This window comes from Nylanderia fulva, unplaced genomic scaffold, assembly GCF_048542155.1.
Source record: "Nylanderia fulva isolate GAGA-0341 unplaced genomic scaffold, ASM4854215v1 Scaffold167, whole genome shotgun sequence".
In the NCBI taxonomy this organism is placed as follows: Eukaryota; Metazoa; Arthropoda; class Insecta; order Hymenoptera; family Formicidae; genus Nylanderia; species Nylanderia fulva.
In genome coordinates this window covers 157,839-177,109 of record NW_028189912.1, presented here as the reverse complement: position 1 = coordinate 177,109, position 19,271 = coordinate 157,839, and the positions used below count along the sequence as shown (strand labels likewise).

Genomic DNA, 19,271 nt, shown 5'->3' with positions numbered 1-19,271 from the left:
AAGATAACATTCTTATCTCTTTCTTCTGTAAATTCTTTTCAGTTTATATATATATATATATATATATATAATATTTAAAAGAAGATACTTACTAATTCGCAAACAGATCCTTTCCCACAAAAATCAAAGTTAATATCTTTTATGGAATTCACCAAATTACATAACATTTCTGCAAATTTCCTTATTTCAATAGAGTTAATTTTTTGTAAATTATCCATTTTACTGTTTAGATAGCAATATTAATCACAAAGTACGTATAAATGCATACGCAACAACATAACACTTTTGATATATAATAAACCCCCCTTCTATTATATTTCGAAAAAATAAAATTTTTACAGAGAATCAAACATTTGTGCTACACAACACCGTAGAAGCCAAACGTTGGAAACAAAACAATATCGCTGGAATTATCGTGAGTAAGACAGAATCGTCTTTTGTTTCCAACGCGTAGCGAGTAGAGAGCCAGGAGCGTAGCCAGGAGTCTTAAAATTGCATCCCCTATTTTTTATTACATATTCTTGTAGCTTAGTTCGAGAGCTTTCCAAAACACTATAATAAAATATTGTTTATGGAGTATTTTTCAAGTCATTTTATTATCATAATCTGATATTTTGATACCAAATACATAATATCTCGCAAAATATTAATTTTTCGATAATCTTATCTTAATACATTTATGCACAGAATAATAAGACAAGTCGATTAATGTAAAAAAAGGCACGGTTGCTTTTAACAAAAAGTACATTGTAAATTACACATTTTGTGTTAAAGACAACTGCGTTTTCTTTACACCAATCGATTCGTCTCATTATTCTGTGCATGAAAGTATTAGGATAAAATTATCAAAAAATAAATATTTAAGGAAATATGTTATATTTTTATATTAAAATATCAGATTATGATAATAAAATAACTTGAAAAATACGAGTATATAATCGTACTGTTTGGTATGTTGTGTAAGAATGTTAGGAGCTCCTCTATGCAAAAACACAAGGGCGACAAATCATTCGTTGAGATGTAGGATCTTTTAAGTGATTTTAAGGGTTGTTTTTCGAGAGTAAGAGTGTCTTCCGACGCATGTATCAAATCGTACTGTTTTGTACGTTGTGTAAGAATGTTAGGAGCTCCTCTATGCAAAAGGACAAGGGCGACAAATTATTCGTTGAGATGTAGGATCTTTTAAATGATTTTAAGGGTTGTTTTTCGAGTATAAGGGTGTCTTCCGACGTATGTATCAAATCGTACTGTTTTGTACGTTGTGTAAGAATGTTAGGAGCTCCTCTATGCAAAAGGACAAGGGCGACAAATCATTCGTTGAGATGTAGGATCTTTTAAGTGATTTTAAGGGTTGTTTTTCGAGTATAAGGGTGTCTTCCGATGCATGTATCGAATCGTACTGTTTTGTACGTTGTGTAAGAATGTTAGGAGCTCCTCTATGCAACAGCACAAGAGCGACAAATCATTCGTTGAAATGTAGGATCTTTTAAGTGATTTTAAGGGTTGTTTTTTGAGAGTAAGGGTGTCTTCCGACGTATGTATCAAATTGTACTGTTTTGTACGTTGTGTAAGAATGTTAGGAGCTCCTCTATGCAAAAGAACAAGGGCGACAAATCATTCGTTGAGATGTAGGATCTTTTAAGTGATTTTAAGGGTTGTTTTTCGAGTATAAGGGTGTCTTCCAATGCATGTATCGAATCGTACTGTTTTGTACGTTGTGTAAGAATGTTAGAAGCTCCTCTATGCAACAGCACAAGAGCGACAAATTATTCGTTGAAATGTAGGATCTTTTAAGTGATTTTAAGGGTTGTTTTTCGAAAGTAAGGGTGTCTTCCGACGTATGTATCAAATCGTACTGTTTTGTACGTTGTGTAAGAATGTTAGGAGCTCCTCTATGCAAAAACACAAGGGCGACAAATCATTCGTTGAGATGTAGGATCTTTTAAGTGATTTTAATGGTTGTTTTTCGAGTATAAGGGTGTCTTCCGACGTATGTATCGAATCGTACTGTTTTGTACGTTGTGTAAGAATGTTAGGAGCTCCTCTATGCAAAAGGACAAGGGCGACAAATCATTCGTTGAGATGTAGGATCTTTTAAGTGATTTTAAGGATTGTTTTTCGAGTATAAGGGTGTCTTCCGACGCATGTATCGAATCGTACTGTTTTGTACGTTGTGTAAGAATGTTAGGAGCTCCTCTATGCAACAGCACAAGAGCGACAAATCATTCGTTGAAATGTAGGATCTTTTAAGTGATTTTAAGGGTTGTTTTTCAAGAGTAAGGGTGTCTTCCGACGTATGTATCAAATCGTACTTTCTTGTGTGTTGTGTAAGGATTTTAGGAGCTCCTTTATGCAACAGCACAAGAGCGACAACTCATTTGTTGAGGTGCAAGAATATTTTATTTGATTTTAGGGGTGGTTTTTCGAGTATAAGGGTGTCTTCCAACGCGTGTATTGCATTAATCGTTTCTGTACTTTGTTTTTGGCCCTCAGAACTTGCTCTATGCAAAAGGGTAATGGCAACAAACCCGTTTTTAGAAAATCGCTCCTGGAACGTTCCAAACTTCAACCAGCTCATAAAACGCCGATGTGACTTAACAATTTTGGTATTTGGCAAATTGGATCGTTGGCCGAATGTTCCTCAAAACGAATTTAAGCAGAGTTTAGCAACCAAACGTAAACCGGGATTTTGCGAGATGTTACACTTTTCGAAAACAATACCTTCGGTTTTCTCGTACTCGCGCAGGTATTGCTCTTTAGCATCATCGTCCGCGCATTCACTCGACCATCCGCTTGCTTCCTGTTTAAGTTGTAAAAATGAGTTTATATATTCGGCGAACAATTCACCCTGCCGTGTTTTGCGATTATATCGACTAATTTTATATTGCCAAATTTCATTTACTTTAGTCACGAGATAACCTTTTTCGACGGCCTTGCGTAATTTGCAGTTCACCCACGTACCCTCGAATTCGCGTTCGTTAGGCTCGTGCGTACACTTCGTTTGCGAAAATGTTTCACAACAACTACGACACAGTGCGAATAATAATTTTCCGTGCGCGCGATACGGGAGTACCGGATGAAATAAATCGCGCGGAGAAAGTATCGTACAGCGTACGAGACCTTCAACGGTGTCAAAATTATAATTCGGAGCCGTACCGATTAAAGTCGAGCATTCATCGCCGATATAAATGTCGGGATGACCGATAAGGAAAGCACCCGTCTTCAATACATACGGGTATAACGAACATACGTCTACGTAGCGTATTTTCTCCGCACCTGTGATTTTGTAAAGAATCGCGATATTTCCCGTGCGTCCACCGAAAAATGCGTCGCGAGAATCGAGCGGTGCTGTTTTCACCATCGGATGACTCTCGAGAAATTCGCGCATCTCACGATTATCCCGCATTTTTCGATCAAAGCTACACTCCCACTTTTCCGTCAGCGTGTACCCCTGTTGGCGAAGTCGCCACGAGATTGCGAGAGTTTGCTCGTATCGCGAGTCAATCGTATCTCTTTGTTCCTCAGCCGACGAAAGCGGTCTATTGCGATTTATAGGAAAGCACGACGTACATCCGTGCCAAAAGCAACCGTGGAATTGCAACACGTGACGCAACGTTACTCCCGTTTCCAATGTTTCTTCATAATAACCATCGACGAGTGTGCCGTCGATCGTACGGTATTCGCACGCACGCCCTGCGTGGTTTATAGGATCACCTAGCTCGCGCTCCTTCCATACTAACCACTGTAGAGCTTTGCGCGAATGTATGTTCGCTTTTCTGTATCCGCCCGCAGGAATGACGCCTATCGTATTCGGCTGTAAGAAGTTTTTCCGAAAAACTGTTATACACGTTAAAGCAATAGTTGTACATTCCTCGAACGGACATACATTTCCGCGATCTATAAAAATTTTTCTAAACGCCATGCACGCTCGTCGAAGTATATCAACATCGGTACGGCAATATTGTACTATCTTGCGTTGAAAATCAAACACTGTGTTTTTTAACCGCATGTCCGTATGCCACGCGAGAAAGCATTCGCGTTCTTTCGATTTCATGGTTTCGGGAGAGTAATAATGCGCGTCGGGTAATGGTCCGACATACATTTGATTTTTGATAGTATTGAATAAATGCGGAAAATACCTTTACCCGATGTATCCTTCAGCCCAAAAGCCTTCGGCAAATCGAATAATCGCATTGGCATATAATTCACACTATCGATAGACTTTGTATGTCCAACTGTTAATACGACGATTTTTGTCTTGTTCAAAATCACTTTTGGCGCGAGATTGACACGATTTTCTACGATATATTTCAAAATAAATTGAGCGTCGAACGCTTTCGCATTGTGGGCTATGCAAATTATCTGTTTAAAATATTTCGTCCTTTGCGTAGCAAAATCGACAAAATATTTCACCGGATCATTACGAAATACGAATTCTCGCACTCCGCACCAGCGACAACGCACGAAGATATCGTTGTTTTGCGCGCACGCTTCGCAAATTTGATGCGCTACGCAAATTGTCGGGATGTGTCATTTTATGGACGTCGTATCTTTGAGCGTCTCGTCCTGCCGTGTTTCAAAATCATAAAACACAAATGCTACGCGTCCCTTTCTAACTGTCAATGCCGATTTGCTCGCTTCTTCGTTATCATTTATGTTTTCTTTCTCCTCGACGGATACATCTACCGTCACTGTCGTCGCTTCTACCTCCGGAGGATGTGTCGACGACGACGGCTCGGTAGAAGAATTAACATCGTTGCGCAGAGGTCTCATATAACACAAATGAGGTTGCTCCGAATGGCATAATCTGCAGTAAGAAACGCCGCATTCGTGCTTCGATTTCACTTTAATTATACATTCGCATTTATTGCAAAATCGTATGACGCTACAAACAGTCGCGAGCAATTTACCGTCATAAGATTTTTCCCTACGATGACGCTCGAAACACGAAGCACCGAAAAACGTCCGATTGCACGCGTCACATTTTACTATTCGCGCGTCGTCGGAGTGTTTGCACGGCGGCGCGGTAAAACATCGCGGACATTTATTCGAGCACCGGTGACCGCCACCTCTATCGTTTCGGAAGCCTTCATTACACGTTAAGCAAAAATTACGAGAACCCGCAGCGGCTTTTAAATTTAATATAGGATTAAAATGGCGTGAATTCTCATAATACATAATATTTAGTCGATGAGAGGATTCACGCCCAAGAGAAGCGAGTATCGCTGTACCGTCATAGTACGGTTTCGCGCCGTGACCGAAAGTACTAAAATTATATATAACGATAGTGACATTGACCGCGGCAAGATATCACTGAAAACGCTCAATTTCACGAATCCCGCAACCCTCTTCAGGAATTATTACTCCGACTTTTCTAGTTAATTTCAACGCCCATTCGCGTTGTAACTTCGATTGCGGGCGTCTTACTTTGTTCCATTTCTCGTGCAATTCCCCCGTACGTTGTGACGTGACATTTTTTTTACTGTCCGTCACAAGGGCCGAAGGCTCGGCCGGGAAGGCGGGAAATTCGGGAACCTTTGCTCTCTCGCCAATCTTTGAGAAAAAGAGAGCACCCGAAAAATCATTTTTGCGTTTTCTACCGCGTCGGAGAATGCGCTCCGCGCATCCGTTTCGCGAATTACTTTATTTATAATTTTTGTTTAAGCGACTTTTGCGTTTTCGGCGAGCAATTTTGCATAGGGTACGTGTCTCAACCGGAGAAACAGAAAGAGAGAAAGAGTGAGAGGACGGAGAGGACGAAGAGGGCGATTTAGGACCGAGCAGAGGCCACCAAGTCCGGATCACGCCCGGTAAATATTATTTTCACATAGATTTTCTGGATTGCTCCTCCCGTTAAGAACCTGGATACCGCCGTAAAATGTTCCTTCTTTCGCAGAGGTTCCGGCCAGAGACGGGGATGGCCACTTTCTCGCGAAAGGCGAGAGCCCCGGAAACAAAAGGCGCGGGAGATACCCTGCCTCGAGCCTCCGCAGATCCGGATACACAAAATTTTACCATCGATCAAACAATCGATCTGGCGGATTTTTGGGAGAAACCGCAAAGAGGCGCGCTCGTAGGAGTCTTCCCGACGACCAATATAGAGGAACAGCGGAACTCAATGCAGAAGAAAAGAGGAACGGCGAGAGAAAATTTGCATCAAGCAAATTCGCAGGGCCCCGCGGGGCACCCGGCGGCCCTGCCAGGATAAGGAGCGCCACGGGTGGAAAATGCCCAATTCATGATCGGCGTGATCCCGGCAGGCCTCTTGCTCGTCACTGTCTGGCGGAGCGTTGTCGAGAGCAGAGGTTCCTGCGCGTGGATGCCGAAGCATCAGAGGACCTATCGATACCGGTGAGACGAACGGCCCTATATTCTTGTAAAGCCGCTAAATTCTTTTTTTTTGTGAGTACCGAATTCGGGAAAGAAGCGTGTTACGGCCGCGGCCGGTTATTAGATTCACCGGTGTAATTTCGCGATATTTCGAGAGGTTTGATTTAGAGTTTCGTTCCGCGTGGAATTTATCCCGGCGCCCAACCGACCACGTGCTCTCTCCCGCACGTATATTAAGAGAGGCTCTTTCTCCCGCGGATACGCCGACAGTCATCGCGATTTCGTTACATTAATGTAGAACAAAAGTATCGTTTCGTGATTATTGTGTCGTTCTCGTCTGTTAGAGTTTCTATATCTGAGAATAAAAAATTGTCTAGAGTCACGCACCCGAAATAGCGTATTCTTTCTCGCGCATATCATTATCCGCGCAGTCTTCTGATCCTTTGTAAAATATTGCGAAGGACGACCGGCGTGATCGGTCGCAAAGGAAGTCGCGCGAGACCTACTACAGTTTACGGAGATTTTGTATTGCCTACAACCCTCAGAATTAATTACGCCGCGCGGACCTTATTAAGTCTCGTGCGTTAATAATTATTCGACACGTAGGCGTGCGAATTTACTTCCGGGTCCCGCGTGTCGTCCGATATCACCGCGTCGGGTCGTCTCAAAGGCGCGGAACAATAACAACGCGCCGCGTCTCGGCCGTAAATACGCTGCATTATATTGTTCGAATCAAATCACGGCCTCGCTTATTTGTATTTCGGCGTCACTAAAACGGAGATCCCTCCGTAGTATACCGAAAGAATATTGGTTTTTCTTTCTGGACCTAACAGGTCACTCAAGCTTTTATACAATTAATTTTTCTGTCTATCTTCGTTCATCATTGTTCAAATATATTTAATGCTTGTTACATTTGAGCGAGATTACATAGCCTCTCTCGAATTCCGTTCTCTCTCCCGTCCGAACTCCCCCCTCTACCCTCTGACAATTTGAGCGAGTCGATTATCGCCGTCGCGGAAATTTTTGGGATAATTTACGGATTATAAAGGTCATCTGTCGATTTGTAAATTTTCAGAGTGGCGCGAATCTCGCGCCTGGCGCCCAATTAAACATATTTTTCGTGTTTACGCGAATTTCCCGCTTTCCGCGCCGAAGGTGTGCCGTCGGCAATTTACATCGGCCCGATTTCCCGGATCCTTATCGATCCGACGGACTAATATAAAATCAACGGTTACAACGTATATTACCGTGTTTGCAATAAGTTTGCGCTACTACGAAGGAGCGCGGAAAACACAAGTTGTCGATATTATTTATTTCGACTATTGAGCGTTTCGCGATATTTTCATGCGTTAATGCAACGCGGCCGCGACCTGAAGGAACAACAATGTTGAAAACGTGTATGTTAAATTGCTCCGCGATATCGAGTCCTCCCGCGCTCTGTGCTACCGCGGTCACGAGACCCCAAATATCCTCGCGAGTCAAATCGCGCACCGGACGAAAGGATAATCCCGCGGGGCCGTGCAATAAATTCGGCGAATGATAAACCTACGTAATCTCCCGGTTCGCTTAAATTTATCGCATACGCGTGAATTTCGCAAAACGCATTTTCCAATGACCGATTAATATCGCCGCCTTCAGGTAACTCTCGTATCGCGAAACTCGCTTCTCTCCCGACTATCCCGAATCTTCTAAATCGCCGTGCGTTTTCTCTAATTAAATTAATATAATTAAATCTATCTTCGACTTGCCAGTGTTGCTGTTGTTGCTGTTGTTGCTGGTGTCGTTGCTCTTCCTCCTCCACCTCCTCTTCCCCCTTTTCTTCACCCTCCTCCGTCTCCCGGGAAATATCGCCGCGATTTTCTGCAGTGTTGTTCGCTCCACCGCCTCCGCCTTTTTGTACAAAAGAAAAAAAGAAAATTATAAAATTGAATATAAATTATATAAATTATACATATAAAGTATTGTTATATTGCTTTTATATTTTTATGCTCAAATTTAATCTTTTACACAACTATTGACATTATTATTTGACGAGATAACCCACCTTTTGGCGATATTCGGTCTCGAGTAACGCTTCCATGCTCTCGAAGCTAATACTCCGGAGAATAATCAATCGGTAAGCGTCGAATTACTAAGAATTTAAATTTATTTATTACATTCGAACATAAAAATTTTCGAAAAAGTAAAATAATTTGGTTACCCTGTCACTACAGGATCATCTTCTTCGCTCTCGTGATCTGTTTCTTCCACGAGAATTTCTTCTTCTTCTTCTTCTTCTTCTTCTTCTACTTCTTCCTCCTCCTCGTTTTCCTGCTCCTCAAACGCCTCCTCTTCTTCCTGCTCCTCAAGCGCTTCCTCTTCTTCCTCCTCCGGTTCCTCTTCCCGCTCTATTGATATTATTATAACATTAGAAATTTTGTTATAAAAATAATACATATATATTTTACAAGTTTTGTATATTCAAAGTCGGTCGTTTTTTGTAAACCTATATTTTTAAATATCACCTTACCTGGTGTAAATATCGCGCTATCCGCTGAGCTTACGACAATGATAGAATCGTCGTTGTCGTCGACATCGTCGTTAGCTTTGTGCATAACGCTGTTAGCATCATTGTCGTCGTCGTCGTCTGAAATAATATATTTATACATTGAGTTTCTTACTATATTTTTTATATTTCTTTTTAAAATATTTTATTATTTCTCTAAGATGTTAACTTACCCGTTATATTGATGACAATTGGAACCAGATTTTCCGCCGGCAGTATTCGGGCTCTCTCTAAAATATTTAATTTTTAACAGTAACCGTTATATATATATATATATATTTACAAATAATTATATATTTTACTCGCGTATAAACTTACGTGAGGGTCCTGCCTCGAGCTCTTCTGCCGCTCATCTCTTTTGAGAGGGACGAATTATCGCGAGATTTACTGGAGAGTTCGCTACGGATTCTTAATAACAATTTAAGTTTATAATTCAATCACCGGCACGTTAAAAGTATATAAAATAATTACCTCTTATCTCCATTCTTCGTTAGTTCGCCAGCAGATAGGCGGCATATCCGCCAACATCTTTTTCTTCGTGTCGCAAATCTTTGCGAAACGCAATAACTTCGGCGGCGATATTTAATAATTCCACATCACCCCCGAAATGCCCCAATCTGTACAGAACTCCGAGTAAGGAGTTTGAAATCGAATACGCTAATTTCTTGAAAATATTATAATTATTTTCCCGATCTTCTGTCAGGTGGGGCAGATACGTCTCCGGCTTTATCTCCCGCGATAAATTTGCTGCCAAATTTATACACGTAGATATCAGCATTTTCTGAGCCGACATTTTCACTCGCACTTAATTCACAACACGTGACAATATCACAAACATTTCAATTTTCTCGCTAGCGATTTCTCCGTTTTTCACGAAGGAGGAGGCGAAGAGTATTCTTAATCTAGTTTACTCACCTATCGGATAATGCTTTTTTTAAATTCTGGGTGTTTCTTAAAACTAAAATGTTTCTTAATTTGTCACCTACCTTCGGAATGTGCTTTTTCTTCACAAATAGGCGTGACAGAAAAATTTTTAGTTATTTCATTGGCGAGCGTCCATTTCCTTTGTGGCAAATATTTCAGATGGTGTTATTAAGTTTTACAACTAGTTTCTCAGTGTAATTCGGGAAATCGTAAAATATATTTTTTTTATTTTACGAGATACAATAAACTTCAAAAAATCAAAAGAATATATTTTTGATCCCGTCATATATTGGTGCATGTATTAAATCTCAGACCTTTTTTTTTTTGACGAAATTTAACGATACTCCAATCTTTATCCTAGTCACGCGTTCTCGAACTCGTAAATCCCTTGCTATATTTTTTAAGGATAAAAAATATTTTCAAATTAAATTCCCGAGCGTTTTCTTTTTGTTTAATACATGTTTGTTTAAACATAAGAATTCGATTTGACATGAAAAATTGATTTTTCGTTTATTCACTTATATACACAGATTTTTCTTTCGTCCTCTCGCGTTACATGATCTCGTTTCTAGAAATTTCTAAATATTTCTAGAAATTTTTTATTTAACGCGTACAGGACTGAACATAAAAAATCATAATTTTTCACGTAAAATACGCCTTTCCACTTTTATTTTTTAAATTTTTGCGGAAGAGGGAGAACGGTAATATAAGCGAGTCGACAAGCCGTTCTTTCGCATTTATTCGAGTTCGAGTGTGCAGAAATACAAGTTCAAGGTACGAAGAAAGAATTCCTCGCAGTTTTGCCATTTTACCGGGTTGTCCTGACTATTCGTGAAATTTTACAAGTAAAAACAATGGTTACGCGCAAGGAAGTGGCCGGCTTTGCAAAATCCGATCGCAATCGCGATATTCGCAAGATAGCTAACAACGGCGGCATCGACATCGATAACGCTAGAAGTCACGAACAACGTTACTTATTGTTATCGACGACGTACGGACTTATTTCTTCTCACACTAAGAAGATACATGTTGGATTGCAGTCGAAGAACGATGACGGCTTTATACCGATTGTTAAATTAACAGGCAATTACGCCGAAGGAATTTGTTTCGACGTCAACACGTGGCGTCAGTTTCAAATCAATATGGAACATATGAATCTATACTTGAATGAGAATCTAAAGATTAAACCAGATCCTATTATTATCGAGAATATTTCGATCATCTTCACTACTGCTTACGAAGCGAGGGCTGTACTGGTGGCATACAAGGAAAACAAGGATCATGCAACGAAAGGTAAAACGAAAGAAGAAAAAGAAGAAGAAGAAGAATCTCAACCGCCGTTGAAGAAACGAAAGACTTTCGCAGTTGCAATAGTGATGCAGAAAACTACTTTTCTCGGCTTGGAACATATTAGAAAATGCGTGGATGCACATTTGACGCAGCTAGTTTCCATAGTCGATACTGTTGTGCCTCGGGTGAGACACAGAAGGGATGTTGCCGGATTAAGAAGTGGACTTCTGAATCGTCGGGGTTTCTCCGTAGATTTTAGTCTTGTTTAATGTAGAATTACTTCTTTATTCAATATATATATATATATATATATATATGTATATTGGTATATAATCTTAACAAGACTCGGCGTATGGTTATTTATAAACCTCTGGTAACTTCGTTTCTCTTTTTCGTTCGTTTAACGTGACTCTAGATTTATCCTGACTTTAGCTAACGACTCGTCTGATTACGAGTCGGGAGTTATCCTCGATGTGTCTTGGTAGGTTGGTCTAATTCAACTCGCTCTCTGTTCACTCCCGAGTTCTTACGTGAACTCGGTTTTTCGTTATTTCATTTGGAAGGAGTGCCTGGCGACAGGCACCCGATTGGTGCATAGCTTTTGCATACGCGGCTAGATTTTGAGCTAAAAGCTGTTCGAAAGATGAAGCTCTTAGCTTGCGTCTTCGCGGTTTCCGGCCCGCTGCTGCATCAGCGGTCTCCATGCGGATTTTATATCCGTTAACTTGTAATTATAGCCTTTCGGGCTATAACAATACTGTTGATGCAACTGCGAGATATTTAATTAACGAAATAGAATTAAAACTTCCCTCGTCTTACATCGATCGTGAAATTATAAAATTTATTATCAAAGGCAATTATCAGGAAATTGAACGTAATGTACAAACGCAAATAAATAACTTAACATTTTTAGATGTTTACTTTAACATTGTATTTGTAGAATTACTTACGCTTCGATTTAATGAAATTTTCCGTATTATTTTGCTAAAACGCAAATTTTAATTTTTTATTAAAAAAATATCACTAATAAATGAAACTGTTTCTATCTTAAATCTGAACATTTTCTTTTATTCTCCTCCTCTTCCTCCTATAATATTGTTTCCTTGAGTTTTACTGCGAGAGTAGAACATTGCACTGTAGTTTGATCCTCGAGCGTTAAAAAACAAGCTTATTATTTCCGTCACAAGCGAATAGCATAGGGAAAAGCACCGCGTACATAAGCTCATTAGCAGCGGTGGTCGGAAAAACGCTGGTGCAAGCTCACCCCCGCAGAAACGCTTACTCGCGTCACCCCGCGGCAACGTATTGGCTAAAATTCACCACGGTATTCGCTCGTACGCGCGTAAGAAAACGCTGGCGCGAGCACGCAGCCGCCGCGGATGGAGCCCCGGAGTGTAAAGATAAGCTTATATCCTCCCCCCTCGCCAAACCTTCTCTTTAATATTTTTAAAAAAATCACGCGACACTTGCGTACATATTTAAACACATTTACACTCACACTCACACACACACACACACACGCGCGCGCGCATTTGCTCATGCATTTACACTCTCACACACGCACTCGCACGCGTGCGTAATAATTACTAAATTTCACGCAGCAATTTTTTTATTTATGAACTCGTAAATATAACCTAAATTAATCATTTCGCGAAATGGACGCGCGCTGGAAACATCCGTGGACGTCGATCGTCTGCGGACCTACGAAATGCGGAAAAACGATTTTCGTGAAAACTTTTCTTCGCCACTTATCCGACATGTCCAATGTTCGATTCGAGAGAATTTTATTTTATTACGCCGAATGGCAGGATGCGTGTCAACGTCTTCAATGCGACACGAGTAAAAATAAAGAAGAAGAAGTTACAAATGATGTACATAGGAACGGATACGGTAATACTCTGTTAAAATCGAAGAAAAATATAATCAAATTTCGCGAGGGGTTACCACGACCGGAAGATTATTCGAGCGATCCGCTATCTCCAAAATTAGTTATAATCGACGACCTTATGAGAGAATCGTCATCGTGCGACACTATCGTAGATCTATTTACTAAAGGAAGTCACCATAAGAATCTCAGTGTTATATCATTTCGCAAAATCTCTTTCATCAAAGCCGAGGCCAGCGGGATATATCTCTCAACGCTAATTATACGAGTATAGTAATTTTCAAAAATCCGCGCGATTGCGCTCAAATTTGCCATCTCGCGCGTCAAGTATATCCCGACGATTCAAAATTTCTGGAAGAAGCTTACTACGATGCTACCTCACGACCTCATGGATATTTATTGCTTGATCTGAAACAATCGACTCCAGACGAATATCGATTTCGCACATGTATTTTTCCCAACGATACGACACATTACGTCTATATTCCTCGTAGATCGATAAATAGAACAGTAACGGAAAACGTATAAAAGGGTTGCATTTACACGTGAGACTTGTCAGTTACGCAATTTTATCGTAATGGTAACACACGAAGAAAAGGACAACAAAAAGAGACGTCGACGTCGTCGAAAAAATTCGGTCGCAATAAAGGTCGCCAGGCGTTCTATCGGTGAGAGAAACGCCTGCCTTTTGAAAACTCTTTATTATATGAAAAAAAAAATCAAAGGACGTCATTTTTACGTACTGCCGACAATAATCTCATAAAGTGTATTCAAGAGTGTGTTTATAATATGCTCGAGGGAAACATACCGCTCGAAAATCATGAAGTCACGTTTAGCCAAGCATAAATCTATCCTTCGACGCATCGCAGTAAAACGGGGCAATTGGAAAACTACAAAAAATTTGTTGGTACAACGCGGGATGCTCCGTTGTTAAGCGCTATATTAACCAGGGTTATCGGTGAATAAAAAATATATAGCGCTATAAATATCGATTTCTCTCTGGGTTAGAAAAAAGTTATAAAAATATTTAACACGTTTGTTTGTCATACGGAAAAATGGAGAGAGCGAAAAAAATAGTACTGATTTCTACGGAAAATCTCGAAAGAATGCGGCAAATGCAACAACGTCAAATACAGCCGAAAATAACGGAAACATTATTGAATAATTTGCCAAAGAAAAGATATACAACGATAACGAATGAGGAAAATGATAATAATAATAATTTCAGCATACGAACTCCTGGAACCCTCTTATCGCGACTTGACGCGGAAATGTGGCGTATTCTTAACCTCACGACTTCCCGCGATGAAGGCAAAAGATGGAAATTGTATAAAGTACTTCAGCGCTATCTTTATTTTGTCCCAGAAGCGAAAAAGCGCTTACGTGACGATACGCGCAATAACTCCGATGACGTTACTAATGTCGACGACGACGACGATCAGGATAAAGATATCGAGTCGCGCACAGATGACGACTTTATGGAAATACAAACTCATGATAATACTTCGATCGGCAGTAGCGGAGCTGTTAGCGAGAGTAGTTTCGGGAAGAAACGTGCACAATCCGCGGAAAAAATCAAAGAAATACTCAGCAGCGTACCGCGAACGTATCGTTCTAAAACAAACGCTCTATTGAAATATTTGCTAAAAATTCCGCCATCGAGGATTAGCTGGGATAAACGCGGACTCGTGACTACAGACGGTGTCGTTGTAGAAGGGTCGAAAATTGGCGATCTTATAAACGACGCGATACGCGAGAGAAAAACGGTGAAAGCAGTCGGAAGAATTCAGTTTGCTCAATTGCTGAATGACATAGGTGCGCCATCCGGTCTTATAGGAAATCGTGATTTGATGACTATGCACTCGCGTAGATCTTCGCGTATTAAAAAGTCACTACTGCGCGGAAGCTCCACTCCGAAAACTCCGCTCGCGCATTTAAGATCGTTGAGACGAAAGTTAGACGAGACCAAAGGAGACTCACAATGGTGTATTTATCCATCACTGATGATAGTGACGGGGGGAATTCTTCGCCTGTAAAAAAGAAGGGTTTATTTTATTGGCGCAAATTATAATAATAGAACTCGAAAAATTATATTACGTTCCCTCGCATTACGCTGGTTATTCCGCAACGGAGAATTTATCTCGAGCTGCTAAACCGAATTTTACGCGTAACGATGTCGTCGAATGGCTTAAATCTCAGGATGCGTATACGCTACATCGTCCGGTGCGTCAAAAATTTCCGCGTTTACATTATAACGTGTCAAATATCGACGATTTATGGGAAGCAGATTTAATCGATATTCGTAATCTCAAGAGTTATAATGACGTTTTATTGTTAATAAAACACTCAAGAAACGGATGTGGCGTTATTTTACTCATAAAAATACGCGACGTTACATCAATGTTTTACAGGATATTGTTCACGCTTACAATCATACCCGACATACCTCTATTAAAATGCAACCCGCTGCCGTCACGCGGGAAAATGCCTGTATCGCGCGTGAAAATATGAATCGGCGCTGGAAAGTCAATGACGACGACGACAACGACAACAAAAAGAAGCACAGCGATAAACAAAAGGCTAAATACAATCAGAGAGATCTCGTGCGTGTCAGTAGGGCAAAAGTAATCTTTGAGAAAGGATACGAGGCAAAGTGGAGCGAGGAAATATTTCGAATTCACCGCGTTCTCAAATGGAGAAAACCTTGCGTATACGAATTAAGCGATTTAGCGGGTAAGAATATAGACGGCATATTTTACAAACAAGAATTAACTCCGGTCAATAAAGATTTGCAAGGGGAAGAATTTATCGTCGGGTGGGTAATAAAAAGCAGGGGTCGCGGCAACAATAAACAATTGCTAGTTAGTTGGCAAGGATATCCCTCAAAATTCGACTCTTGGATACCCGCTTCGAGTTCAAGATCTTTGAATTAAAAAAAAAAAAAAAAAAAAAAAAAAAAAAAGAGGGAAGACGAATTTTATATGATTCTCCCGAGCAACAGTAGCATGCGTTACTTCCCAGAAAATACAACCACGTGCTTCACCACCGAATTATCCCAACGTATAGAATTGCACGGGCGTTGGGAAGTAGCGCTCACGGAGATTCAGTTTCCGTGTAGTTTTTTACATTACGCGATAATGAAGGAATAATCAGATTTATAGATATCGACAAAAACAATAAATCAGTTAAAGCTATGAGAACTCAAGTACCCGTGGGTATTTACTCGAGTATGCGAAATATTGTCGCTGGTGTAAATTTCGCAGCTAAATCTGTCGATTCGCATATCGTTTTTTATTACGGCGTTTTTGTGGATGGTAAAGTTTACATGAAACTTAACTGTAAAGAAAATGGTTGTAATATAATACATTATATAAATTTTTCCGACAAACTGCGTCGCATACTCGGTTTCGATATACGCGTTAAGCGTAACGATTTTGTTCAACTCGATAGCGAGCCCGCTGTACCTACCTCATTGCCTGCGTGGTTTTATCACGAAATCGATATGAAGATACAATATAATAACGACGACGAAAAGCTCGTTAAAATCGAAAGTAACGCCGTCATACCCAACATTTTACCGTTGTGGGTCTACGATGAAGAAATGCATTTTCTGCTATTTTACGAACTCAATTCCACACGAATGTTAATAGCCGACGAACCGGGTAGTTTATTGCGCGGTATTCCCGACAAACTTTTTGTTTATTGCGACATTTGCGAACCTTATATCACTGGCGACGTACAGTCTCCTCTTCTTCGAATAGTTGCGCTCGACTCGCAAAATGATTACGCGTTCGCATCGACTCGGATAAAACATTTCTCGCCCGCTCAATACATCACGCTGCGACAAACGTGTTTCCGTACAATAGAAATAGATATAAGAGATCATCTGGGACAAAGTATACCATTCGAATTCGGGACGCTGACGGTGACATTGCACTTTAGACATATCTAATAGATATCGTAAAAACATTCGCTGTCTATGACAGAGAAAATGAGAAAGGGAAAAGAAAAGAAAAAAAAATTTGTTCGTTTGTTCTCTGTCGATGGATTATTATTCGGCATATTACGACAAATTACAGAAGGGAGGAGCTCGCGGTGGTAGAATTCCGAGAGTTTTCGTCGGATCGCCCTATCAACGCGGGCACGGTATCGGGAGTTTTCTCAGGGGATTATTCAGACGCATGCTGTCTTATCTAGGCGTTGCCGCGCGGGCTGTTGGTAAAGAAGCTTTACGCGCAGATGTTAATATAATAGAGGATGTAGAAAATAATACGCTGCTTAAGGTAGCGACTAGACATCGTTTTGAAGAATCGCGTAACGAACTCAAAAGACAAGCTAAAGAAAAAATAACTAGTCTCATGAAAGGCTCGGGATATAAAGCTGATGCAAAAATGCACGTAGCGCATTTTTCTTTTGCCGGGCACGACAAGCGCATCGTTAAACGTCGTCGCGCAAGTAAGAGAAGTTCATCGAAAATCAAGACGAGAAAGAAGAAGAGTACAAAATCTACGAAGAATAAGAGGACGAGGAAAACCCGCGCGGGTGTAAAAAGACTCAAGACATCGGCGAAACGACGTAAAATTGGCAAGAAACGTACCGTATCTGACATATTTTTTTAAATAACGATATTTTAATTCGCTCACATTTAACCACGACGAGGACGACGACGACGAAACAATCGCCGGAGAATAAGTATGTCTTTTCTTCATACACATTCAAGCTTAAAGAGTGAGCTCGATCTCTTTTTTTTACCGCCTACGCAAACCAGTATCGAGAATTCGCAATGGATTCATTACAAACCCGTGACCTCTCTCTCGGACGATTCACCGATAGAATTCGTCGTCCCGGGACACGGAGAAGAATATCTAGATCTCACGCATACCCTGCTGAGTCTTTGCGTGCGCGTGAAATCAGGCGACGCTTCAACGGCTCGAGCTCCAGGAACGAGTGGCAGCGCTGACACGGAGAGCGTCGCAGGCCCCGTAAATCATCTACTTCATTCCATCTTCAATCAGGTCGACGTGTACTTCAATCAAAAGCTCGTGTCACCTCCAAACAACGCTTACGCGTACCGCGCGTACATCGAGGCATTGTTAAATTATTCTTCACCCGCAAAAACTTCCCATCTAACGTCATGTCTATAAGACGCGGATACACCAGGTCATATGGACGATTTGTTAGAGTCGAAAAACAATACCGCTCTCGCGAGACGCGCCCACTACATTCGAGGCGGGCGAGCGATAGATCTTATAGGACATCTCTATTGCGACGTCTTCAATCAAGACAAATTCTTAATTAACGGTGTGAAAGTACGTCTGAGACTCGTCCGCTCGAAAGATTCATTTTGCCTCATGGAAAGTAACGGTGCGTCGAAAATACATACTCTCGATGCTAGCTTACTAGTGAGAAGAGCGAAAATAAGTCCTGGCGTGTTACTTGCGCATGCTAGAATACTGAGTAAAGTTACGGCCAAGTATCCGCTTACGAGAGTCGAGGTTAAAACATTCACGATTCACAGCGGCGTTGCGGGTGAATTATTAGATAATGTAATACTAAGCCAATTACCGAAACGAATAATAGTAGGATTCGTTAATAATAAAGCATTTAATAGAGATAGAAAATTAAATCCGTTTAATTTTAAAAATTACAGTATAAATTTCTTCTCTCTGTACGTCGACGGCATGTAAATTCCCAGTAGGCCATTACAACCAATTTTCTCGTCGGAAGAACCGCTTTACGTCAATGCTTATCAAACACTTTTCGCGGGAACGGGTATCCATTTCTTGAATAAGGGAAATTCTATAAGTAGAGACGATTATTCCAAGGGATACACGCTTTTCGCTTTTGATCTCACACCCGATTTGTCTGCCAATTGCGCTGGGCATTGGAATCTCGTGAGACATGGCAGTTTACGATTAGAAGTACGATTCGAAAAGCCACTTACCGAAACAATTAACTGCATTGTTTACGACGAATTTGATTATGTAATTGAAATCGACTCGTCGCGTCAAGTCATCGTCGATTTTTCCGGTTAAAATTTTTTTCGCCGCATTTACAACTCTCACGTCACAACGTGTAGCCTATTCAAACTTTTCTGTATTTTTTTTTACCCCCTCCCTTCTCTTCCACTTTCATTCGTCGACGAGTTTTACGAGAAGAAAATCTTACAATGTTACGAAAAGAAATAGGCAGTTTCCTTCGAGACAAGTACGTTGACGGTTCGTGAAAAGCTTAAACCTCGCCTACAAAAAGTGTAGAAATTTTTCATCACAACATGGATATAGTCATCGACATATA

The 19,271-nt window shown here is 40.7% G+C and overlaps 2 protein-coding genes and 1 pseudogene across 2 annotated transcripts; 2 read left to right on the top strand and 1 right to left on the bottom strand.

Annotated features, from left to right (window-relative positions):
- Positions 1 to 2,641: 2,641 nt before the first annotated feature.
- Positions 2,642 to 9,359, bottom strand: LOC114939119 (uncharacterized; annotated as a pseudogene).
- A 1,294-nt stretch (positions 9,360 to 10,653) lies between these two features.
- LOC146723807 (uncharacterized) lies at positions 10,654 to 11,358 on the top strand. Its single transcript, XM_085481033.1, has one exon. It carries the CDS (start codon positions 10,654 to 10,656, stop codon positions 11,356 to 11,358), a length of 705 nt encoding a protein of 234 aa, XP_085337159.1.
- Positions 11,359 to 17,668: 6,310 nt separating this feature from the next.
- Positions 17,669 to 18,118, top strand: LOC146723806 (uncharacterized protein F54H12.2-like). The gene has a single exon (XM_085481032.1). The coding sequence runs from the start codon at positions 17,669 to 17,671 to the stop codon at positions 18,116 to 18,118; it is 450 nt and encodes a 149-aa protein (XP_085337158.1).
- Positions 18,119 to 19,271: the final 1,153 nt, after the last annotated feature.

Coding starts and splice junctions, on each gene's coding strand:
- LOC146723807 (XM_085481033.1), top strand. CDS start 10,654: ATGGTTACGCGCAAGGAAGTGGCCGGCTTTGCAAAATCCGATCGCAAT.
- LOC146723806 (XM_085481032.1), top strand. CDS start 17,669: ATGTCTTTTCTTCATACACATTCAAGCTTAAAGAGTGAGCTCGATCTC.